At 41.8% G+C, this 27,237-nt stretch overlaps 1 protein-coding gene across 1 annotated transcript in view; it reads left to right on the top strand.

Annotated features, from left to right (window-relative positions):
- The window catches only part of dnah6 (dynein, axonemal, heavy chain 6), a 439,386-nt gene that overhangs the window by 344,890 nt on the left and 67,259 nt on the right, over nt 1–27,237 (top strand). The window contains exons 61-64 of the mRNA XM_051929949.1: nt 4,182–4,415; nt 15,108–15,243; nt 17,805–17,983; nt 26,482–26,672. Coding sequence (XP_051785909.1) covers nt 4,182–4,415; nt 15,108–15,243; nt 17,805–17,983; nt 26,482–26,672 — 740 coding nt within the window. The remainder of the gene's footprint in view (nt 1–4,181; nt 4,416–15,107; nt 15,244–17,804; nt 17,984–26,481; nt 26,673–27,237) is intronic.

Genomic DNA, 27,237 nt, shown 5'->3' with positions numbered 1-27,237 from the left:
CCAGGTGAGAGTTCTGTCGAAGGGGCGACAGCACTGATTATTGCAAGGCAACAACATAACTTGGGTGTGCGACTAATTCATGATCAGCTCACCAACACCTTCCCATTTTGAATTTGTCAATTAACCCTTGTCACAAAAACCACCATAAGATGTTGAGAAGGTTTGGGGCTGCCACCCGTATAATTGTTCCAGGCTGCAAAACTGATTCAAAAACAAAGACATGTTCATTCAACTGAGTCCAAAACAGAACTGATTCTCTTGAGACAAGATGGCAGCTTTAAAGGCCAGTGGCGGAAGTGATGTCATCAATACCGGAAACCGAAAGTGACGTCATTGGCTGCCCCAGAGCTGGGCGGGATTTCCCTAGAATGGTCTGCAAAAGATCGAGAGGGAAAATTAGTGCACTTCGCCACCCCCTGGTCTGGCATGGAATCACAATGTATTCAAGCCCTTTAGTTGTCTCCTAAACACACGTGTGTGACACCCTACACACACGTCTTTGGTGGTACTTACGGAGTGAAAACAGGACCCTTTTGCTGTCATGGCCTGTGCTACCATTTTGGTAAACTAGGCAGTTTTTGGGGATGGTATTTTTACAACACAGACTCTCACTTACAAACACTCAGACTCGATACAACTGTCCATCCAGTAGGAATGAAAAGTCAAAAAAGTGGTCTCCTTAATACCCTTTTGTTTTCTCCTCCACAACGAGACCAGAAAGAAACAAAATGGAGACCTTTTCTTTGGTCACATGCTTCTCAGATTTTTCTTCTGAGAAAACAATTCCCCACAAGTGTCTTCAATTTCAGTAGAGATCTTGCCAAATTCCCACAGTGGATTCAGATCATTCAAATAGTGTCTTGCCATTTCTTTTTTACAGTTTGAAAGTATTTGCATTGTGTTCTCAGTGATATATGGTAAAATGTATGGACAGTGATCTGTGGTAATAAAACACTTCTCTATGATTACAAAACTGTAGTTCTGGCTTCTGAATAATTTTATTAGTTGTTATAATTTATATTCCAACTAGACAAAGAGCCCGTTTCGACAACGTAAGATGAAACGGGCACGAGTGGAATAGTATAATATATAATAAGTATAAGCACCACAAACCTGATATAGGTGTATTGAATGAATGCGTAATTAGGCCTTGAGCTGTAGTCGAAATCGCCTTTCAGGCCTCTAGAGCTTTAATCGAAGTCACCTTTCTCTTTGAATTTTTGCGGCCGTAAATCCGCCGCCTCCCGCGATGTTGGGGTTGGATGTCAGTCGAAGTTGCCTTTCTCTTTGAATTTTCACGGCCGTAAATCTGCCGCCTGCCGCAATGTCGGTCTCGTAAGGTTTTTCGGGCAGCTGCGCAGAAAGCGACTGCGCATTCGGCTTTGGACATGCGCAGAAGGCGACGTGCGCAGAAGGCGACGTGCGCAGAAGGCGACTGCGCATTCGGCTTCGGACGGACGTGAGTGAGTGAGTGAGTGAGTGAGTGAGTGAGTGAGTGAGTGAGTGAGTGAGTGAGTGAGGAGACTGCCGAATTATGTATTAAGATTGTGTTCCAATTAAACGATGACTGGACTCCTTCAGTTCTGTTGAGAGGTTTACCTACCTTGGCAGTGACATTCATGTCTCTGGTGACTCTTCCTATGAAGGAAGTAGAAGGATTGGGAGAGCATGGGGGGTCATGAGGTCGCTGGAAAGGAGTGTGTGGCGCTCCAGATATCTCTGCAAAAGGATGAAGGTCCAAGTTTTTAGAGTCCTGGTGCTTCCTTTCTTGCTATATGTTTGCGAGACATGGACGCTATCCAGTGACCTGAGATGAAGACTGGACTCCTTTGGTACTGTGTCTCTTCTGAGAATCCTTGGGTACCATTGGTTTGACTTTGTGTTGTTCATGTAGTCCCGAATGAGGCACATTACCTGTATTGTGATGGAGCGTCAGCTACGGTACTACAGCCATGTTGTGTGATTCCCCGAGGGTGATCTGGCTAACAGGACCCTCATTATTAAGGACCTGAGTGGCTGGACCAGGCCAAGGGGATGCCCACATAACACCTGGAAGATAGATGGTCATTTCCGGAGGGTTGGACTGGACCACATGTCAGCCTAGGGGGTTGCCAACTAGGATCCCGAGATGTTTCGTCGTGTGGTGGGTGAGGCAACGTGCTGTATCAGTGTATGCTCCCCAACCTGACCCGACCTGCTCCATTTAGATCATGCTCATTTCTGGAAAGAGATTAGTAGTGTAGCATTGTGGTTTAGCTTTAGTTCAAATCCCACTACTGACACCATGTGAGACCATGAGCAAATCACATCACCTGCTTGTGCTGAAGTTGGAAAAACAAAAAAAAAATGTAACCAACTGTATCTCAGATGTTGTAAGCTGCCTTTGATAAAGGCATCATCCAAACAAATAAAAGGTAAGATTAAAACAAGATTAGAAACAGATCTCATAAAACCTAACATGCTTTTTCAAACCAAATTCACAATTTTGACTCGTTCTACTTCAGTTGTGTCTTTTCCTCTAAAGTTATTTCTCCTAAGAAATATTAGGGGAAACATCTGTGACAAAGTCGATTCATTAATGAAACATAAATAAGAATCTCTTTGATGCCATCAAAGATCAGCCTTCAAGCAGTATAATTTTCCTATAGGCGTCTCCCAATAATCCAATTTTATAGGGTAATTCAACAAGTAAAGGCAATTTGAAAATTATGCAATAACCACAATGGGTAGAAGCTGATGCAATGTAGCACGTTTATGCTTACCTATGTGTGGTCTGAACATGCGCAACACAGCGTTCAGTTGTTTGTCTAGTTAACACCAAGATCCAATGAACATTGACGTTCTGCTGAGGGATCACACTATTGTTGAACAACACGCTGTAGTGAGATTTGTTTCCGTCCTCATTGCATCCATGTTTCAATGCAATTAGACAAAGTGACAATTTTTTTATGTAATGAAATTTCAAATTTCATAAAACACATATTGATATTTCCTTGTTTTGCACCAGCATTAGATGGTGGCTCCCTGTTCTATATCCTGTGGCAGAAGGCTGGGGGTCAGACCCAGCCGGGACGCCTGGGAGGACCGGGAGGCAGACTATACGTTCCCCGGGCCATGAAGGGGCAACCGCCCTGGATAATGTGGGGACCACAGGGACGGAGTGTGGAGGCTCAAACCCATTGGGGCCCGTGGCCACCGCCAGGGAGCGCCCTGAGCCTCATAGAGCCTGGGATATCTGGGCATCCGCCACACCTGGGAGGGTTGATGGAGGACCTATCAGGGACGCCGAAGTGCTTCTGGGTGCTCATGCGGCACTTCCGCCACACCAGGAAGGACGTCAACGAGCACCTGGAGCACATCCGGGTGATTATAAAAGGGGCCGCCTTCCTACAGTCGGGGAGCGAGAGTCGTGTGCTGTAGGAGGACGAAGCTCCAGTAATAGAAAGAAAGGCGGCCCACGGACGTTTAAAGGCCCATGTGAGGATGACTGGTGTGGGAGCACTGTGTGTGCGGGGACTGGAATTTGTAAATAAACCGTGTGTTTTGTAGAACTGCCGGTGTCTGTCTGATGGTGTTCGGGCTACCTCTCACAATCCTCTACCTTGTAAAGCATGTTGCTAAATAAATACACATGATATACTCTATGTATTTTCCAGCTTTTCTGTATCGGTAATTTTAATTTGAATTAAAACAGTTTATAAGGCTATGTGCTACTAATTTGAAATAAGTGATTATGGTTTTGCCCAGAGATGACCTGAGTGAGTTGTGTGTTTCTGTTGTAAAAGATAAGACCAGAGAAAGAAAAAGGTTTGGGGTAGCCACGGCGTATACTTGAAACAAATGAAAAAAAATGAGCAGCAATCAAAAGGTCTTCACAGACTGAGTTCACTACAGAACAGCCTTAATAGAATAAGAAGGAGGAGGAAGTGATGTCATTTGGAGGTTGACAGGCCCAGGTGGGGTTTCCTTCGGGTCGTCTACAGGAGAAAGAGGGAAAGGTTTTAGTGCACACTGCCACCCCTTGGTCCGGCGTGGAATTACCATCTTTCGAGCCTGTCGACTGCCTCCTATTCACACGTGTATGACACACTGTAAAATATCACAATTTACTTAATCTTAGACTTATGGAGGACTAAATTATCTCCTCAATGTAGAAATCACACTATTTTTCTGTCTTTCAGCTTTTTAATTTGACAATTGAGACATCTACAAAGAACAACGATCTTGGACTGCGTCTCAAAACTTTACTGGAGCAGACTTTGCTGACTATGTACACCAACATTTCAAGAGGCCTCTTTGAACAGCACAAGATAATCTACAGCTTTATGCTGTGCATTGAAGTCATGCGACAGAAGGGAAAAATTAGCGACGCCGAGTGGAACTACTTCTTAAGAGGAGCTGCAGGAGTGGAAAGGGTACGTATATGTTCAAGTCCTATCACATCTTTTAAATCAGCGTTATATTTTTGAGGATAGTCTATACCAGACATGTCAAACTCACTACCATTGGTGGGCTGCTTCGACTGCCATCCGTGCGTCAGCGGGCCGCACTGTAACAAATACTATTATACAAAGTTATTGTAGCTTTCTTTCCAATACTGAAAAGTTTAAAGAAAAGCAATTTATTTCCATACAATCTCCGTACAACAGCATACAATTAGAGTCTTAGTCTCTTAGCTAGGTCTTTAGATTACTATATTATATTCATTATATTATATTCATTGCTTATATAGGAGTCTTACAGTGTGAGATTTATTTCTTTTGTCCCGACACTTGGCATCTCTTGTTAGTAACCAGTTCGTCAATATCAGGCTTGAAATCTTCTGCAGCTGCAACTTTTATGAGGGATGAACGGTGCTCGACGGTAAGTCTTGAGCGATGTGGGGTTTTGGTAGATTTCATTAACAAAAACAATTGCTCATAAAGGTAAGTGCTTCCGCACATAGGCAATACTCTCGATGCCAACTTAAGGATCTACACAAACGAGGATGGCAGGTAAGCATACAAGCCTGGCACACCAACTTTGTTGTATTTTGCCTTCAGAATAGAATCTGACTGCAGTTCAATCAGTTCCATTTGGATATTCTCAGGCGCATTCTCAACGTTGTAAAAGTATGGGGACGTAAACAGCGGAAAGTCCTGTTCGTGTGAACTGAAATCACGAAAACGCTCACTGAATTCATTGCTCAGTAATTCAAGTTGGAAAACAAATCCTCCAAAAATCTAATTTTACTTTACTAAGTTTACTTCAAAGTTTATTTTGTAAAATAAGCCGATATGCAAAAAGCCCCCTGACCTACACTAATTTTACAAACTCAAAATCACAAACATTTGTTAATAAACAACTCACCAACTTCTCGCGTCCATTTCAGATCTTCAGCTGTAGTCTGCGAGCTATTACTACACGTGATGGTCAGTTCTGCCCAGTGGCCAGTCTCAGCAGCCCAGCAAGTAGCGGCTCTAGGCTCGTGGCGGCCCTGGGCAAAGTAAGAATCAGTGGACCTTCGCCCGTCCATTGCGGACACTGCATAGCCGCCTTGTGCTCATGACACGCTTCTATATGCGCGTGTCCGTAACTTGAAAATAAAGTGGTGGCCCATGATATTCTCATTATGGCAGAATGTTATAATACTACATATAGCTTACTGCTCTGACTCGAGCAATATTAGTAAATACAGTGTACTAATTAACAAGAAACACAATGTTTTTCGGCCACATTGCCGTCAGCTCTGTCGTTATTTTCTCTTTCTGTTTTATATCCAATATATATTGGCGTGGTGGCCCTGTGCAGGTGCACAGTTTGCACATGCCTAAGGCCACCCCTGCTGCCCGCTGCTGCAGCCTAGCACTTCAGTTGCGACGTCGTGGCTCATTAACTTTGGACAAGGCTCGTTGCTATACTAGCAGATGACGTTTCCGGTACCATAATGCCATGGGAAAACACGCTTTTGTCAGAAGGCAGAAGTAAGAAAAGTCACTAAGTAACACCGAAGATGCAGAATGATTCAATCACAAACGATAGTAATCATTTTGTACAAGTTTAGTGCTAACTAGGATCTGTCATGCGGGCCACACAGATTTCTGTTGCGGGCCGCGTGTTTGACATGCCTGGTCTATACCACGGGTGGCCAACTCCGATCCTGGAGAGCCACAGTGGCTGCAGGTTTTCATTCTAACTATTTTTTTAATTATTGACTCGTTTTTCCTACCAATTAATTTAATTTATTTGCTATTTAAGACTCAGATCCTTTAAATTAAAGCTGAGCAATGTCAGTCCTGGTGGGCCGCAGTGGCTTCAGGTTTTTGTTTCAACCCAATTGCTTCATGAGACATTTTTCAAGTAACATTTTTCTGTTTGTCTCACTTGTTAAGATTTTGAACCCTTAATTGCTTACAAATATGGTACTTGTTATTGTTTCACATGTCACGTTTATTATCCTGACAATTCATAAACCTGAGAAAGGGTAAAGGCCTCAAAAGTAAAAACCAGGCCTGTGCTTCATAACAGGTCTGGACCTACAGAGCAGGCCTCACCACTTCTAGCAACCTAACCCCAAACTTAAGAGGCAGGCTTACGGCCCACACAGGCAGAGTGGTGGCTCTGAGGCTAGGGATCTGCACTGGCAATCGGAAGGTTGCCGGTTTGAATCCCGTAAATGCCAGTAGGGACTCTGCTCTGTTGGGCCCTTGAGCAAAGCCCTTAACCTGCAATCGCTGAGCACTTTGAATAGCGAGGAAAACGCTATATAAATGCAAAGAATTATTATTATTGTTTTAACTGCAAATTACAAAGGAACTAGCAGCTCTCCATCTCGCTTGTCTCCATTTCCACCCGTGTGTATTCATCATTCACTATTTGGTTTAATTAAGCAGTCAGAAGGAAACTGAAGAGAAAGTGATGAACTGAAAATTACTCATCTGTTTTAGGGTTCAGGTCACTTGGATGATACAAGTATCATTAGAAAGGAAACAAAATCGGTACTTGTGCACTAAATGGACAGCCGGATGAACGGACAGACGGCATGATAAAGGAAAACAGAAGTGTTTTGACAAATTCATAACATATTTATTGGGATAAAAAAAATATATAGAAATTTACAGTACTAGGGTGTTGTACCGTGTTAGCCATTATGAATGTAGAGAAAAGCCAAGCAAAATGACACCTTTTATTGGCTAACTAGAAAGATTACAATATGCAAGCTTTCGAGGCAACTCAGGCCCCTTCTTCTTACATCTTGCCTGAAGAAGGGGCCTGAGTTGCCTCGAAAGCTTGCATATTGTAATCTTTCTAGTTAGCCAATAAAAGGTGTCATTTTGCTTGGCTTTTCTCTAGAAATTTACAGAAATTGGAATATTATACTGTGGTGCGGGCGGCACGGTGGCACAGTGGGTAGCACTGCTGCCTCGCAGTTGGGCGATCTGGGGACCTGGGTTCGATTCCCGGGTCCTCCCTGCGTGGAGTTTGCATGTTCTCCCCGTGTCTGCGTGGGTTTCCTCCGGGTGCTCCGGTTTCCTCCCACATTCCAAAGACATGCAGGTTAGGTGGATTGGTGATTCTACATTGGCCCTAGTGTGTGCTTGGTGTGTGTTTGTGTGTGTTCTGCAGTGGGTTGGCACCCTGCCCAGGATTGGTTCCCTGCCTTGTGCCCTGTGTTGGCTGGGATTGGCTCCAGCAGACCCCCGTGACCCTGTGTTCGGAGTCAGCGGGTTGGAAAATGGATGAATGGATGGAATATTATAGAAATGCATACGTACAATTGGAATTTATTATTACTGTTTTCCCACTCACGTTGAGCTCCTCGTGACAGATTTTTTAGGGTTGTAAGGTCTCTCCCTACCCGGACGTTTTACTGCCGTCCATTTAGTACACAAGTACCAAAAAATCTATGATTTAAGAATGAACTGACATGGTGGATTTAAAACACTAACAAGCCATGAAATTAAATAAGATCTGTTACTGGTGTGGATTGACTTCTAATTAAGCAACTGGCTTGGAATAAAAACCTGCAGCCACTGTGGCTTTCAAGAATTGGAGTTGGCTGCCCCTGTAGTGTCTATAACAAAGACTGTAAGTGTAAAGATGCAACTGAGTAGAAGCCAACATACTCCTCACATTTGTTTACATCATTTTTTTTAATAATAGTAATTTTATTAATAATAATAATTATTATTATTAGTGGTAGCCCTGCTGCCTCGCAGTTAGGAGATCCGGGTTCACTTCCCGGGTCCTCCCTGCGTGGAGTTTGCATGTTCTCCCCGTGTCTGCATGGGTTTCCTCCCACAGTCCAAAGACATGCAAGTTAGGTGGATTGGTGATCCTAAATTGTCCCCAGTGTGTGTGTTTGGTGTGCGTGTGTGCCCTGCAGTGGGCTGGCGCCCTGCCCAGGGTTTGGTTCCTGCCTTGCGCCCTGTGTTGGCTGGGATTGGCTCCAGCAGACCCCCGTGACCCTGTAGTTAGGATATAGCGGGTTGGATGATGGATGAATGGATGGATAATAATAATAATAGCAATACATTTTTTTACATTTATATAGCACCAACTGAGAAGAAGCCAACCTGCTCCTCACATTTTGTTTGCATCATTTTTTTTATAATCCTCTTTAATAAAATCCCTGTGTGCGTCCAGGTGTCCGTGTGTGGGTGTCTTCTGGTGAAGTGCACATGTGCGGGTCACGGTGCGACGTGCGATATTACTGTCAGAGAAAGTTAGAGGCGTTTTACGGAAATACAAACCAATATTACTGTGAGAGGAAATTAAAGGTACACAATACAGTGACGCATATTACAGCCACATACAAGCCAGTATTACTGTCAAAGGAGATTAAAGGCATATTACCGACGCGCACGCCTGTATTACCGCCAGAGAAAATTAAAGGTATATTACAAGCCAGCGGACGTACAAGACAGTATTACTGTCACAGAAAATTAAAGACACACAATACACGTCGGCAGCCCACGAAGAACACTCAGCTCAGCAAGTAAACATCAACAAAAGAAAGGCAGAAAGAAAGAAAAATACGACCAACAAAAAGAATGAGGTCAAAGTCCCTTGCCATTTAATATAGACTGTTCCTGCTAATGTTTATGCAGTACTGTTCTAGCGCCCGTTATTGTAACGGGCTAAATGACTAGTAATAATAATAATTCCTTACATTCATATAGCACTTTTCTCATAACTCGAAGCTCTTTTCATAGTGAATGGGGAGCCACTTCAACCACCATTAATGTGCAGCATCCAGCAGGATGATACAATGGTAGCCATTTTTGTGCCAGTATGCTCACTCCACACATTAGCTGTTAGGTGGTGAAGTGATGAGAGAGAGAGCCAATTAGAGACAGGGGATGATTAGGCCATAGAGAGCGATTTATGCACGTATTCATTCACTTTCATAAAAAGCATAAGTGTCTGTTGTCCATCTGGTTGCTATGTTTCTGTCATTCCAACAGATGGTGCATCACAAACATTAAAATTGCTTTTACAAAATCCCATATCAAATGGTATCTGATTTGGGGCCGCTGCCTCACAGTAAGGAGACCATGTTTCGAGTCCCGGGTCCTCCCTGTGTGGAGTCTGCATGTGTGTGCATGGGTTTCCTCCCACTGTCCAAAGACATGGCAGGTTAGGTGTATTGGTGATGCTAAATTGGCGCTGGTGTGTGTGTGTGTGTGTGTGTGTGTATGTGTGTGGTTGGCCTGCAATGCATTGGCACCCGGTCTAGGGTTTGTTCCAGCCTTGCGCCCTGTGCTAGCTGGGATGGGCTCCAGCACCCCCTGTTACCCTGGTCTGGATTAAGCATGTTAGATAATGACCATTATCTAATTTGTTTTTGTAAGTTATCCACATTATGCCTGGGATGAGCTGGCACCCTGTCCGGTGTTTGTTCCTTGCCTTGCACCCTGTGCTTGCTGGGATGGGCTCCAGCAGACCCCCATGACCCTGTTCAGGGCTAAGTGGGTTCGAAAATGACTGACTGATTTATATTATGCTTAATATTTATAGACCACATTTCACAGAGACATTAAACTTCTTTTAATTACAAAACACCCTTTTTTCTATCTGCAATACAATTCATGCTAGTTTTAAATGTTTTCATTATTTTTTTTTTTTTTAAATGCAGTCATCTGTTTTATTTGGCAACTGAATCATCACTATTTACTTTCCAATTAATCAAATTGCATGGTGACTTGCAGATTTTTTTTTTTATAAATGTATTTCTTTTCTAAGGCGAGCTGATAGTGTGCTGACATTATCATTTATATTGCCAATGACTAAAAGAAGGTCTCTGGCATCTATCAGGTCCACACAGGGCTGCCAAGGACTTTTGTGATAAGACTTCCTTAGAGTCACTTAAGAAAATAAATAAGAGTCCGGGGGGAAAAAGAAAAATGGTACAATAACCTCTAAATCAATTTTAAGCCATTCTAGCTGTGCAACTCTATTAATCTAAATGTTTATTATATACACACAGGTCTTAAGATGGATTTTTTAGAAATCATAAGTTACTAGTATAATGGTTTGCATTTTAATATTCCTTTTAATCTTGAGGAAAAATTCTAGTACAGTGAAATTCTTAACTTGCAGTGCCGACCAACACATCACCAATCTCTGTGACACTTCTTTAATGGCGTGCACGCACACAGAATAAATACAATACAGTATAGCCCAAAATCACACAAGGAATACCTCAGTGGGCTATAACAGGTCATGCCTTTTGACAGCCCCCCAGTCTTGACTCTCTAAGAAGACAAAAAAAATTCCCAAAAAATAAAATCCTAGTTGGGGAAAAAAATGGAAGAAACTTTGGGAAAGGCAGTTCAAAGAGAGACCCCTTTCCAGGTAGATTGGGCATGCAGTGGGTGTCAAAAAAGGTAGTCAATACAATACAATACACAGAACAGAACACAAGTAATCCTCAATCTATATACAGTGGGTACGGAAAGTATTCAGACCCCCTTCAATTTTTCACTCTTTGTCATATTGCAGCCATTTGCTAAAATCATTTAAATTAATTTTTTCCCTCATTAATGTACGCACAGCACCCCATACTGACAGATAAAAAAAAGAATTTTTGAAATTGTTGCAGATTTATTAAAAAAGAAAAACTGAAATATCACATGGTCCTAAGTATTCAGACCCTTTGCTCAGTATTTAGTAGAAGCACCCTTTTGAGCGAATACAGCCATGAGTCTTCTTGGGAAAGATGCAACAAGTTTTTCACACCTGGATTTGGGGATCCTCTGCCATTCCTCCTTGCAGATCCTCTCCAGTTCTGTCAGGTTGGATGGTAAACGTTGGTGGACAGCCATTTTTAGGTCTCCCTGTACTTGGCCGCATTCATCTTTCCCTCTATTGCAACCAATCATCCTGTCCCTGCAGCTGAAAAACACCTCCACAGCATGATGCTGCCACTGCCATGCTTCACTGTGGGGACTGTATTGGACAAGTGATGAGCAGTGCCTGGTTGTCTCCGCACATACCTCAGTGCAAGACACATGAGACCCCGCATGGAGTTTGGTAAAAGACACCTGAAGGACTCTGAGATGGTGAGAAATAAGATTCTCTGGTCTGATGAGACCAAGATAGAACTTTTTGGCCTTAATTCTAAGCGGTATGTGTGGAGACAACCAGGCACTGCTCATCACTTGTCCAATACAGTCCCCACAGTGAAGCATGGCGGTGGCAGCATCATGCTGTGGAGGTGTTTTTCAGCTGCAGGGACAGGACGACTGGTTGCAATCGAGGGAAAGATGAATGCGGCCAAGTACAGGGATATCCTGGACAAAAACCTTCTCCAGAGTGCTAAGGACCTCAGACTGGGCCGAAGGTTTACCTTCCAACAAGACAATGACCCTAAGCGCACAGCTAAAATAACGAAGGAGTGGCTTCACAAAAACTCTGTGACTGTTCTTGAATGGCCCAGCCAGAGCCCTGACTTAAACCCAATTGAGCATCTCTGGAGAGATCTAAAAATGGCTGTCCACCAACGTTTACCATCCAACCTGATAGAACTGGAGAGGATCTGGAAGGAGGAATGGCAGAGGATCCCCAAATCCAGGTGTGAAAAACTTGTTGCATCTTTCCCAAGAAGACTCCTGGCTGTATTAGCTCAAAAGGGTGCTTCTACTAAATACTGAGCAAAGGGTCTGAATACTTAGGACCATGTGATATTTCTGTTTTTCTTTTTTAATAAATCTGCAACAATTTCAAAAATTCTTTTTTTTGTCTGTCAATATGGGGTGCTGTGCGTACATTAATGAGGGAAAAAATTAATTTAAATGATTTTAGCAAATGGCTGCAATATGACAAAGAGTGAAAAATTGAAGGGGGTCTGAATACTTTCCGTACCCACTGTATATAATTCACTAAGCCGCCGACAAGTAGACACCCATGGAAAGCACGCAAGACAGCCACGCCCACCAACTCTAAGACCATTAGATACGACGAAAACTCGCAGAGCCACGCCCACCAACTCGGACGCGACGCCTCGGAAAACACGCCGTCATTTATGTTCATCTGTGCTACAGTCCACATGCACCTCTGAGCCACATTGACTTTTCGGTTACGACACACGACCTCGTGCACCATCGCAAACTGTTTTACACGCTACATACAGTAATTCGCATCCGCGACAAACATGCGTCTTCTTAGATGGTCCTGCAGGAACACGGAAAACGTTTCCCCGCCCACCAACACTCCTTATTCCCCGGCCCGCGTCCACCGCATCCGCTACAAACATGCGTCTTCTTAGATGTCGGGTGACTTGGTGGATTATATATAGAAAAGCAGCCAGAACCGCAAAGAACAATGAAAAGTCTACGTGACTCACAGGTGCATGTGGACTATGCAAAGACGAAAACGACTCAGGTGACGAGTTGGGGGTGGGCACATGAGCAGGCAGTGCATACTGAACGAGAAATCAGCAGACTAGCATGATGGAGGGGGCAGAATGGGCGTCCTTCCCCTCTCCTCCCGTTCCACCCTCCGCACTCGAGCGCCATCCACCCCCGTCCCTCGCTCTGGGAGGAGAAGGCGCGACGGCGGTCCTCCAGTTTTCAGTCATGGACAATTGTATGTTGGTTCGTACCGTGCATTGTTACAATGTTGCTTTTCTTCGTGGTTTATTAAATTACGGATTTTTCAAATGTTCATTTTTTCCCTGTGCTTAAAAATCATTAAAAAAGCGGCCTGATTTTGCGGCGTATGGTACGCTACGGGTTGGCTAGTACAATATAATAGTGCAATAGAAATATTACAAGGACAGAGCCGAATTTAACAGTAGATGATATCACATAATAGGGTTTGGATTTGTTTAGAGTCCTGGAGACCTCGGCCATCAATTCCTGCGATCCTCCTTTAGAGATGACTTTACCTTAGTCAGGCAAAACAACTTGGCAGGTGGGCAGTGGCACCAAGTGCCACATTTGAGTACCAAGAAGAGAAACAGAATAGGTGAGGGTTAGTGACAAATTCTAACTATCATGTTACTTATGTTTTAGTACTAATAACTAACACCAGAGATGCAGTCTGTACAGCTAATCAGCAGCTCTAGTCAGGGTGTGCTAAACTGAAGTCATGAGTCTTCAGCCGGGATTTGAAAGCTGAGACTTTTAGTAGCAGGCAGACCATTCCACAGTTTAGGGGCCCTATTACGAAAAGCTCTACCTCCCACTGTTAAATGAATAAATGATATCATGGCCGCCAAAGGAGTATTTAATAATTATTGAATACTTATTTCATCAATTTTACCACAATTGACAATAAAGATTTGGCAGACCTCAGATATTGAAAGTCAAATAACAAAAACAAGTTTAAGTGTCTGCCACCAACAAAAATGAAAATTTATTACAATAAAGAACTTCGTTTGAATTAATGCATGCAGACCATGCATTTTACAGGGTGGTCTAATAGGCAGTGTTTCTCCAGCTTGCTCCCTTTCTTGCTGAGGTGATGGTGTCGGAATTCTGCTTTTCCCTCCTCTCTGGTTATGCTATGCTATTATGAACTAAATATACAGGGAGGTCACACTCTCTGGTAGGAAATATAACCCACTCCAGTACCCTCTCTTGGAATAACAGGTTCATATAGGTTAGGTTAGGTTAGGTTTGGTTAGGTTTCTTTATTTAGTCATGTTTACACAGGAAAACATGAAATTTGCCTTCTCAGTTGCATCTAATAACAGGTAACAGACAGAATGAAATAAAACAGACAAATAGAAATAAGAAAGGTTAAGGTAAGGCAGTTAGATAAAACATATTTATACCAACAAAAAAAAAAAAAAAAAAGTTACAGGATACATATCAAAACCTTAAACATTATCTCCGATACTTCTTATTGAAAAGTCGTATGGCACTAGGAAGAAAGGAGTTTCTGGAGCGATTTGTGTGGGTTTTCAAAGCAACTATACTTTCTGATTTACTGAAGTTTAGTTCTACATGTAATGGATGTCTGTCATCAGTTGAGATGATTTCCAGTTTCTTTAGCATTGCCCTCTGACACACACACTAGACAAATCATCTACATCAGCCCCAATAACTTTAGCTGCATACGTCATAATCTGCTGGAGCTTTTTTGAGTTTTGGTTTGTCAGACTATTAAACCAGGCAATGAAACTGAAAGTGATCACGGACTGGATCATACTACGATAGAAGGACAACATGAGGTCCTTGTCTACTTTAAATAATTTGAGTTTATGGAGGAGAAATAAGCGCTGGTTGCATTTAGAAAATAATTTTTTTGTATTTGTATTCCAGTTAAGATTGTTATCTAGGTAAGTTCCTAAGTATTTATGTTCATTCACTATTTCTACCTCCTCTCCCAGAACTACAATAGGTGAACATACAGATTTTTGTCTCTTAAAATCAAATATCATTTCTTTGGTCTTTTTTACATTCAGAGTGAGAGAGTTTTTATTGCACCAGTTTACCATACAGTCCACTTGATTTAGAGAGTGGCTTTCATCCTCCCCAGATATGCGTCCTATGATCATGGTATCATCCGCATACTTAATAATGGAGCAGTGGTCATTGTTCTGTCTCAGGTCACTTGTGTACAGAGTAAACAGTATATACTGCAGATATGTTTTAATGCTGAAATTTGCTTCCTTTCAGGAACTCATTGGCAAACCAGCTATTCCTTGGTTAACAGATGCTCTGTGGATGACATGCTGTGACATAGAAGAAAGGCTGCCGTGCTTCAAGGGACTACGAAGAGAAGTGCTACAGAAGCGCATCCCCATTAAACTAGGTACAGTACACCAAGAATGGCTTGTCAGCAGTGCTTTAGGATTTCTTTTGACAGGTTGATAGCCTCGAACTAGAGAATCTGCAATGGAAATGAAACCATTATGTAACAGAACAAAGTCTTGAACTGAATGAATGAATGAAAGGATGAATTAATCAAAGTAGCAGTACAGTGGTTAGCACTGCTGTGTCTATGCTCTAGAACAGGGTTTGTTATTTATTTATTTATTTTTTGTTACGACCTATCTTGCCCCTCTTAGACCCATTCCTTGCTAAGAATCAATGAAGATCGTCATTTGCTTAATCAGCCTGCATTGAACCAATGCAATGGACTTGTACCATAAATACAGCAATTAATTTTGGGTCGCGACCTACACTTTAAGAAACCTTGCTCTAGAAAACTGAGTTTGAATGCTGGCCCAGTTACTGTCTATGTAGAGTTTCCGAACTTGTAATTGCTTTAATGAAGATAGCTATTAATTTCCTTTCACCCTGTAGTGGTAGTACTAGGGTGTTGTACCGTGTTAGCCATTATGAATGTAGAGAAAAGCCAAGCAAAATGACACCTTTTATTGGCTAACTAAAAAGATTACAATATGCAGGCAACTCAGGCCCCTTCTTCAGGCAAGATGGAACGAGTGTAGTTGATTACATCTTGCCTGAAGAAGGGGCCTGAGTTGCCTGCATATTGTAATCTTTTTAGTTAGCCAATAAAAGGTGTCATTTTGCTTGGCTTTTCTCTACCCTGTAGTGGGTAATCCATTGATTTAAATTAAGGATGTCACGGTATCAGAATTTTTGTATTTGATACCAATAAAAGTTTAATTTTACCATAGTCGATACCTACTTAAACCCCCGCCAATTTCAAACCAGTAATCTCATTTAATTACTTTTTATTACTTTTACTTTTATTACTTTTACTTTTGTATTCAAGTAAACATTACTGTGCATTTCTTTTGCAATAAAATATCAAATTTACTGTATGAATACTAATGATGACACCCTCTTTTAGATAGATAGATAGACAGATAGAAGAAAATCCAATACTAGGATAACACACTGATGGGTGCCACCATCTTAAATAGGTGCAGCCTTGTACTACAAGACCTGAAGAAGATTTAGATAGATAGATAGATAGATAGATAGATAGATAGATAGATAGATAGATAGATAGATAGATAGATAGATAGATAGATAGATAGATAGATAGATAGATAGATAGATAGATAGATAGATGTGTTGGTCCCCTTACAGCTCATTGAAAATGTGCAGTCTGACCCCTGAAAACTGATGAAATGAAAAGCAGTTGTCCCCTGTAGATCTGCATGTCATCGAGTAAAGCAAAACAAGAGTTGCTTCTTCTACAAAGATATCTTAAATTGGTCTGGTCACATTAGTTGGTACCCCTAGAAAAGATCCTCGATAATTGAATTCAAGTGATTTTTCAAACTTGCTGTTTTCTTGAATGTGTATCACACGTGTCCAATAGTGAAATCTGTCATTCAGCCGATTTAAATGAAGGAAAGTCTTCACTCTGCTGTTTGGTGTCATCGAGTGTCCCACACTGAACATGGGCCAGAGAAAGCAAAGGAGTGGGTTGACTGAGGAGATTAGAAAGAAAATAATAGACAAAGCATATTAACGGCAAAGGCTAGAAGACCCTTTCCAAGCAGACTGATGTTCCTATGACAAAAGTTGCAAGAGAGAGAGAGAGAGAGAGAGAGATGAAAGGCAGTATATAGTAGAGAGATGGATAAGAAAGGCACTGTATGATAGATAGATAGATAGATAGATAGATAGATAGATAGATAGATAGATAGATAGATAGATAGATAGATAGATAGATAGATAGATAGATAGATAGATAGATAGATAGATAGATAGATAGATAGATAGATAGATGATAGATAGATAGACACTAAATGGTAGCGCCGGCCATGACAACAAAGGTGTATGGTTTTCACTCCTTAAATATCTCCAAGGACGTGTTTGTAGGGTTAATTGACAAGTCCAAAATGGTTAAGTGTTGGCGAGTGTGTCCTGTCACAAACTGTTATGTTGATGCCTTGCAATCAGTGCTGTGTCCAGTCGACAGAACTCTGACCTGGATTATGTATGTTTGATAATGGAGGAATTTCTTGTCTTACCAGGGGCATGTGTGGTTTGCTAGAGCCTATTACAGCTAACATGGTGTGCAAGGCAGGGACAAACCCTGGACAGGGTGCCAGTCCATTGTAAGGATCAACACTCACACACATAACACACCTTCATATCTTTGGCCCATGTGAGGAAACTGGAACAACCAGAGGAAACTCACACAAACACGGGGAGAACATGCAAACTCTACACAGGAAGGAACCTGGACATCAACCCTGGTGTCCTTACTATGAGGCAGCAACGCTACCACTGAGCCACCCAATTGCCCAAGGATTTGTAATAAAAATTAAAAGTTGAAAATGTTATGAGGAAGCCATTCCAGCCTTTATATACTTATCAGCTATAGTAATGTCTACTTAAACAAATTAAAATATTGACACCTTTCCATACATTTTTTTTCTCTTTTAGGTCGCCTTGACATTACAATTAATCCAGAATTCAAGGAAGGATATGCAGAACAAATACCTTCAAATTTGCCAAGTGCTGAAGCAGATAAAGATGCAGATCGGGAAGCCCGTCGTCCATTAGCGGAAAAGCTTACCGTGTTTCAAAAGTTAATACTTCTTAAGGGTTTTGTAGAAGAAAAGGTATGTTCATCTCAATTTTTTTTGCGTTGTTGATAAATAATGCTTTCATTTTAAAGATTCTGCATGGCAGCGATTCTTTTTCAGAACATTGTTTTGATTTCTTAGATGTTCTGTGCAGCATATGCTTGGCTCTTGTTGCTTAGCCCAGGTGGGATTACTGATTAACTCATTATATTATATCAAGCTTTAGACCTCCCATTTTGTATTCAGATGTTAGACTTGAAAACACAAATGGAGTTCTGAAACTTGGAAGTACACCTTATGAGAAGGACTTAGGAGTAATAATTGACTCATCACTACCAATCTCCTGTTCAAGCAGGATATACCTTGATGTGTAGAGCAGCGGATCTCAAACTGTGAAGTAACAAAAAAGGGGGCGCGAATGATGCCATATGTGCCGTAATTTCACTATTTGTAGGGAAATTTTAAACTTGTAGCAGTGTATCGGCAGCAAAAAATATAGGAATAATTTATATTAGGGTTTTAAAAAAACGTTAGGGGGTGCGCGATTAAAACTGTTATGAAAACTCGGGTCGCAAATACTTAAAGGTTGAGAAACGCTGGTGTAGAGTATAAGTCAAAGGCAGTGATGCTAAAGATTTATAGCACATTAGTGAGGCCTCAACAGAAATACTGCATGCAGTTTTGGTCTCCACGCTAAAGGTCTGGATTTGAAGGTCCCTGAAGTCCTACGCTATTAGATAGATAGATAGATAGATAGATAGATAGATAGATAGATAGATAGATAGATAGATAGATAGATAGATAGATAGATAGATAGATAGATAGATAGATAGATAGATAGATAGATAGATAGATAGATAGATAGATACTTTATTAATCCAAATGGGAAATTCACATTCTCCAGCAGTAGCATAATGATATAATAAATAATATTAAATTAAAGAAAGATAATAATGCAGGTGAAAAACAGACAATAACTTTGTATAATGTTAAATGTTAACGTTTACACCCCCGGGTAGAATTGAAGAGTCGCATAGTTTGGGGGAGGAACGATCTCATCAATCTGTCAGTGGAGCAGGACAGTGACAGCAGTCTGTCGCTGAAGCTGCTCCTCTGTCTGGAGATGATACTATTTAGTGGATGCAGTGGATTCTCCATAATTGATAGGAGCCTGCTGAGCGCCCGTCGCTCTGCCACAGATGTTAAACTGTCCAGCTCCATGCCAACAATAGCGCCTGCCTTCCTCACCAGTTTGTCCAGGCGTGAGGCGTCTTTCCTCTTAATGCTGCCTCCCCAGCACACCACCGCGTAGAAGAGGGCGCTCGCCACAACTGTCTGATGGAACATCTGCAGCATCTTATTGCAGATGTTGAAGGATGCCAGTTTTCTAAGGAAGTACAGTCAGCTCTGTCCTTTCTTGCACAGCGCATCAGTATTGGCAGTCCAGTCTAATTTATCATCCAGCTGCACTCCCAGATATTTATAGGTCTGCTTCATCTGCACACAGATTATTAAATCCAATGGTGCTTTAATGGCACTTTATAATCCTTTACTGTGTTCTGTGGTTCCTCCTAGAACAAAGCAAAGCATTGCATTCTGGGATAGATAGATAGATAGATAGATAGATAGATAGATAGATAGATAGATAGATAGATAGATAGATAGATAGATAGATAGATAGATAGATAGATAGATAGATAGATAGATAGATAGATAGATAGATGGGTTCTTTGCATATAAAGTTGGTTCTTTTTGCTTTGAAAAACTTCCTAATATGTAGAAAAAAAACTCTTTAATGTATGGTAGACAACCTAACATAACACAAATTAAGTAAACCTGCACTTAACCTTTGTTACTGGACGTATGCAGCAAGAGTCCTTTTAAAATCACGAGCCACTGGTATTTCACCAATCTGTTCACTTCTGTTCAGGGCTATTTACTGTATGGAGCCTGTTACAGATCAAAATAAATAACTGGATCTTTCTGGAACTTTCATGTGGATGGATCTTTTGGTAACCAGGAATGGTTACCCTATGGCGTTGCTCTCTGGCACCTTTTATTTTTAAGAATGAACAGTGTACCACACTACTTAGTAACTATGACTGCTAAATACTTTCCATAAAGTGTAACTTTAGATTTTCAGACATCTGATCGTGTATTCAAATCTAATATTTTTACTTTCTATATGTAATACTTTTAATTTACCTGCATTAAATTCCATCTGCCACAAGTCTTCCCAAGCCTGTGTGCTATCCAAGTCCCTTTGTGATAATTCAATGGATTCTGGATGATCTGCCAGTCCTCCTAGCTTGGTATCATCTGCAAACTTAATCAGCTTGCTATTTATATTCATATCCAAATCATTTAATTAAAACTAAAAATAGAAGTTGCCCTAGCAGTGACCCCCTGCTGGTCACCATTCTTAACTTAACCTGATCCTGATAAGGTTCCTCACACCATCACCTTCTGCTTCCTGTCCATCCATCCATCCATCCTCTTCCGCTTATCCGAGGTCGGGTCGCGGGGGCAGCAACTTGAGCAGAGATGCCCAGACTTCCCTCTCCCTGGCCACTTCTTCTAGCTCTTCCGGGAGAATCCCGAGGCGTTCCCAGGCCAGCCGGGAGACATAGTTCCTCCAGCGTGTCCTGGGTCTTCCCCGGGGCCTCCTCCCGGTTAGACGTGCCCAGAACACCTCACCAGGGAGGCGTCCAGGAGGCATCCTGATCAGATGCCCGAGCCACCTCATCTGACTCCTCTCGATGTAGAGGAGCAGCGGCTCTACTCTGAGCCCCTCCCGGATGACTGAGCTTCTCACCCTATCTTTAAGGGAGAGCCCAGACACCCTGCGGAGGAAACTCATTTCAGCCGCTTGTATTCGCGATCTCGTTCTTTCGGTCACTACCCATAGCTCATGACCATAGGTGAGGGTAGGACATAGATCGACTGGTAAATTGAGAGCTTTGCCTTACGGCTCAGCTCCTTTTTCACCACGACAGACCGATGCAGAGCCCGCATTACTGCTGACACCGCACCGATCCGCCTGTTGATCTCATGCTCCATTCTTCCCTCACTCGTGAACAAGACCCCGAGATACTTGAACTCCTCCACTTGGGGCAGGATCTCACTCCCAACCCTAAGAGGGCACTCCACCCTTTTCCGGCTGAGGACCATGGTCTCGGATTTGGAGGTGCTGATTCCCATCCCAGCCGCTTCACACTCAGCTGCGAACCAATCCAGAGAGAGCTGAAGATCACGGCCTGATGAAGCAAACAGGACAACATTATCTGCAAAAAGCAGTTACCCAATCCTGAGCCCACCAAACTGGTCCCCCTCAACACCCTGGCTGCGCCTAGAAATTCTGTCCATAAAAGTTATGAACAGAATCGGTGACAAAGGGCAGCCCTGGTGGAGTCCAACCCTCACTGGAAACGGGTTCGACTTACTGCCGGCAATGCAGACCAAGCTCTGACACTGGTTGTACAGGGACCGAACAGCACTTATCAGTGGGTCCGGTACCCCATAGTCCCAGAGTACCCCCCACAGTATTCCCCAAGGGACACGGTTGAACGCCTTTTCCAAGTCCACAAAACACATGTAGACTGGTTAGGCGAACTCCCATGCACCCTCCAGGACTCTGCTAAGGGTGTAGAGCTGGTCCACTGTTCCGTGACCAGGACGAAAACCACACTGTTCCTCCTGAATCTGAGGTTCAACTATCCGACAGACTCCCTCCTCTCCAGAGCCCCCGAATAGACTTTTCTAGGGAGGCTGAGGAGTGTGATCCCTCTGTAGTTGGAACACACCCTCCGGTCCCCTTTCTTAAAGAGGGGGACCACCACCATGGTCTGCCAATCCAGAGGCACTGTCCCTGATGTCCATGCGATGTTGCAGAGACATGTCAACCAAGACAGCCCTACAACATCCAGAGCCTTGAGGAACTCCAGGCGTATCTCATCAACCCCCTGGGCCCTGCCACCAAGGAATTTTTTGACCACCTCGGTGACCTCAGTCCCAGAGATGGGACTTCTTCTGCTTCCTGTGTCTGAGCCAATTCTGCACCCATCTGCACACCACACCCTGAACTCCTATTTCTTTTATTTTGATGCTCAACCTCTCTTGTGGTCAAATCAAGTTGGGGAATCACGCACTGGTACAGTGTATTTCCGCACCCACCACGTGACAAAACAACCCCCCAGGCAAACACGCAGTCCAGTGCCACCCTCCGGAAATGACCCTCTATCTGCCACAGCCAGGTGTTACGTGGGCGACCCCTTGGCCTGGTCCAGCCACTCAGGTCCCCAACAATGAGGATCCTACGAGCTGGACCACCCTCAGGGAAACGTGCCACATGGCCGTAGTGCCGTAACTGACGCTCCCTCACAATGCAGGTAATGTGCCTCATCCGGGACTCCATGAGCAACCATTCATTCAACAGAAAGTCAAACCAATGGTACCTAAGGATTTTCCGGAGAGACACAGTACCAGTTCCAGTACCACAGGAGTCCAGTCTTCGTCTCAGGTCACTGGATAGTGTCCATGACTCACAACCATATAGCAAGACAGGAAGCACCAGGACTCTAAAGACTTGGACTTTCTTCCTTTTGCTTTGATATCAGGAGCACCACACACCCCTATCCAGTGACCTCATGCTCTCCCAATCTGTCTACTGACTTCATAGGAAGAGTCACCAGAGACATGGATGTCACTGCCGAGGTAAGTAAACCTCTCAATAAGGTTGACACTCTCTCCGCAGACAGACACACTGCTAATGGCTGTGGGACCCAAATTTGTGCACAGCCAGTTTTTCACATTTGATTTAATTTCATACAACTAAATACTGCGTCACTAAAAGTCTTTGTTCGGAAAACACCGCAGTACACAGATGTTCCTAGGAAATGAAAGACATACCACTGTTATCTTTTTTGTTGAAAGGAGAGTCAATTATTATTCAGGCTGAGAGGGGTTCCCACACTTTTTCATATGACTGTATGTCTACAATGACAATAAAATTGAATAATTTAGGAAAAGAGGCTCCAGGGGAAGGATCAATCCACAAAAATGGGAAACTGTTGGAGAGATACTGTAAGAGCGTTAGTGGGGAATGGGTGGACCTGCATTATATGGGCTTCATTTATGGAGTTCCTCTCAGAGTGAATGTAATGAGGTCTACTCCTGGCTTGACCGGGCGCCCTGTCCATCATATGAGAAAGGTATCCACTATCAATGAAGAAACTCCTCGTTCTGAGTTCTTCGATACAGATATCAAACCCATCCCTGCAGAGGCGATGGAGCTTTAGGAATCTGTGAAAGATGCTGAGAGTTTTCAGTATGCCAGGGATAAAAGGAGCTATGGAGAAGAGCAAACAATGGCTTGTTTACAGATCGTTTAAAATGTAAATGAGTTAACTAAAATGTTGTGTCCAACGCTAAATGAAAAATGCTCATAAGAAATGATTCTGTGGGATCCAGGATTTGACAAAAAAGAATGATGAAAGCACTGTTTTTGTATAATACACTGAGGTTTTTTTTAATGGAAATTGATATCTTTTTTCAACATGACTGAGTTTTGAAGGCCCAACATAATTGTCCATATAAAAATAAAAGTGCCTGGCATACCCAGCCTGTCATTTGTAACGCATGATTTTTTTCTTAGAATATTTCCAAAGGTAGACTAATTTTCCTAAACTTTTCAATTTCAAATTCAAATTAGAATTAATTAATAATTTACATTATTGAAAATGAATGCTTGCAGGCGCAGCTCTACACTAACTGCATTGCAAATTCCTTTTTATAAATCACTTTATTAGGTTTTATTGTGTAACAAGTTATTACAATCACCACAAATATGGTACGTGTTATTGTTTCACATGTCACGTTTATTATCCTGCCAATTCATAAATCTCAGAAAGGGTAAAGGCCTCAAAAGTAAAAACTAGGCCTGTGCCTTATAACAGGTCTGGACCTACAGAGCAGGCCTCACCACTTCTAGCAACCTAACCCCAAATTTAAGAGGCAGGCTTACGGCCCGCACAGGCCCAAAGTGAGACAAAGGCTTTGAAATTTAAAAGTATCAGTAAATAGAGAGAGGAAGAAATAAGTCAAATCTCTGGCCCAACAAAATGAAACAAGCTTCCTTTATTATTTAGTATTTGTTATAAGGATTCAAAGCATATGATAGGAGAAGCAAAAAAAAAAAGAAAACAGGCACGCCTGATACAACCCAAAACTCAATAAATGTCAAATTTCAATTAATTAATTTAGACTATTGAAAACAGATGCTTGCAGATGCAACGCTACACTAACTGCATTGCAAATTTCTTTTTATAAATCACTTTATTAGGTTTTATTGTGTAACAAGTTATTATAATCACCACAAAAACGGCACGTTATTTTTTCAGATATCACGTTTATTATCCTGCCAATTCATAAATCTCAGAAAGGGTACAGGCCTCAAGTGTAAAAACTAGGCCTGTGCTTCATAACAGGTCTGGACCTACAGATCAGGCCTCACCACTTCTAGCAACCTAACCCCAAATTTAAGAGGCAGGCTTACGGCCCGCACAGGCCCAAAGTGAGACAAAGGCTTTGAAATTTAAAAGTATCAGTAAATAGAGAGAGGAAGAAATAAGTCAAACCTCTGGTCCAACAACACGAAACACGCTTCTTTTATTATTTATTATTTGTTATGAGGATTCAAAGAATATAATAGGAGAAGCAAAAATAAAAGGAAACAGTTAGGCACACCTGAAACAATGAAAAAATCAAAATAATTTTTTAAATGTCAAATTTCAATTAATTAATAATTTAGACAATTGAAAATGGATGCTTGTGGACGCAGCTCTACACTAACTCCACTGCAAATTCAGTCAGTAAGTCAGTCATTGTCCAACCCGCTATATCCTAACACAGGGTCACGGGGGTCTCCTGGAACCAATCCCAGCCAACACAGGGCGAAAGGCAGGAACAAATCCCATGCAGGACGCCGGCCCACCACAGGACAGACACACCAGGGACAATTTAGGATCACCAATGCACCCAACCTGCATGTATTTGGACTGTGGGAGGAAACCCACGCAGACACGGGGAGAACATGCAAACTCCACACAGGGAGCACCCAGGAAGTGAACCCAGGTGTCCTTACTGTGAGGCAGCAGCACTACCCACTGCGCCACTGTGCAGCCCTCCATTGCAAATTCCTTTTTATTGTGTAACAAGTCATTACAGTCACCACAAATACGGCACGTTATTTTTCAGATATCACGTTTATTATCCTGCCAATTCATAAATCTCAGAAAGGGCACAGGCCTCAAGTGTAAAAACTAGGCCTGTGCTTCATAACAGGTCTAGACCTACAGATCAGGCCTCACCACTTCTAGCAACCTAGCCCCAAACTTAAGAGGCAGGCTTATGGCCTACACGGGCCCAAAGTGAGACACAGGCTTTGAAATTTAAAAGTGTCAGTAAACAGAGAGAGGAAGAAATAAGTCAAACCTCCGGCCCAACAAAAACAAAACAAGCTTCGTTTATTATTTAGTATTTGTTATAAGGATTCAAAGCCTATAATAGGAGAAGCAAAAATAAAAGGAAACAGGTACACCTGAAACAACCAAAAACTCAAAATAAAATACAAAACAGTACCTTAAACAAATGCAAAAAATTAAAATAGCAGGAATCCAAAATATAAAATCGCAAATGAAAATTCAGGACAGTTGAGCAATGCAGAAGTAACACCTTCATGTGCTGCTTCTTCTTCACCCTCAGAAGTTGGAGGGTTTGAGTTTGAAGGTAAGTAAGCACCTGACATAATTTGTTCGTATTTACTCACGCCTGTGCATCTACATTTTTATAAATACTTTAAATGAGTGCCATTGAGGGGGCACTGTGCAAAGGGTGATAATAGACCGTGAGCTATTAAAGACATTCAATGCCAGGAACCAGTAATTCAGTGTAATATACACATGAGAGGGGCTGATCTTTCTGATAAACTAATTTAGTATTACACCAGACACCACACAATTGTAGTGTAGTATTGTACATCATTTGTACATTTTATTGACATTGCTAACATACATTGCTATATTCTTTATGATGAGATCTGCAAAGCAAAGGACACAGAGCCAATGCAAATCTTAACATCCTCAACTCTGCCACCTCCAGCTCTGTCTCCTGTTTTCAGGTCTGAGCCTCTTAATTCCTCCTGTGTCAGGCAATAGCTGAAATGACCTTGCCATGGAAAAAAACCTTTGATGATAAACTAAAAACAAAAAATTGCTTGTATAAAGGATTTGTCAGATATTGAATACATTTATTTTTTAATATTTTTAGTATTGTTATCATCAAGATTACATTTGTCTCTTTGTTCTGTGATGAAGATATAACACCAATATTCTGTGTATGTGTCTGTGTAAATCTTTTTAATATTCTAAATGACCCTGTTCACTTTACTGCAAATACTCTTTAACAAATGCCTTTTATTTATTTATTTATTTATTTATTTATTTTTTTGTTTTGTCCACTTCTGCATTTTTTCCCAGGTGGTTTTTGCAGTGACAGACTTTGTAATAGAAAACCTTGGAAAACAATTTGTTGAAAATCCCCCGGTAGACTTGGCCACTTTATATAATGATATGTCTCCTTCTACTCCGCTGGTTTTCATCTTGAGCACAGGCTCCGATCCCATGGGTGCTTTCCAGAGGTTTGCAAAAGAGCGTGGTGACTTGGACAGGTAGGACACTGCTTAAGGTTATTGGGTGAAGAAGTCAAAATGGTATTATTGTGTGTTCATTACATTGTTTTAAATAATTAATAAATAAGAATAATGAGTAAACAATTTATTTAATATCAGTTAGGTAAAAATAAAGAGCAAAACAAGAGGAGAGGCCTCACAGCCTGCATCGTTCATACTGTCCAGGGCACCATTTACATTCCATGTAAAATTTTGGATACCACTTTTTTGACATTTTGAAGTTAAAAACAGCAAATGAAACTTTGACAAGAAACCAACTAAAACTGAAAAACTGCAAAAACATTAAAGGACAGATAGATAGATAGATAGATAGATAGATAGATAGATAGATAGATAGATAGATAGATAGATAGATAGATAGATAGATAGATAGATAGATAGATAGATAGATAGATAGATAGATAGATAGATATGAAAGGCATTATGTAATAGATAGATAGATATGAAAGGACACCATATAAGAGATAGATTTATATATGAAAGGCACTATACAATAGATAGATAGATAGATAGATAGATAGATAGATAGATAGATAGATAGATA

The sequence above is a fragment of the Erpetoichthys calabaricus genome, chromosome 7 (assembly GCF_900747795.2).
Source record: "Erpetoichthys calabaricus chromosome 7, fErpCal1.3, whole genome shotgun sequence".
In the NCBI taxonomy this organism is placed as follows: Eukaryota; Metazoa; Chordata; class Cladistia; order Polypteriformes; family Polypteridae; genus Erpetoichthys; species Erpetoichthys calabaricus.
Note: the sequence above shows the minus strand (reverse complement) of the source record. Positions and strands in the feature narration are given on the sequence as shown.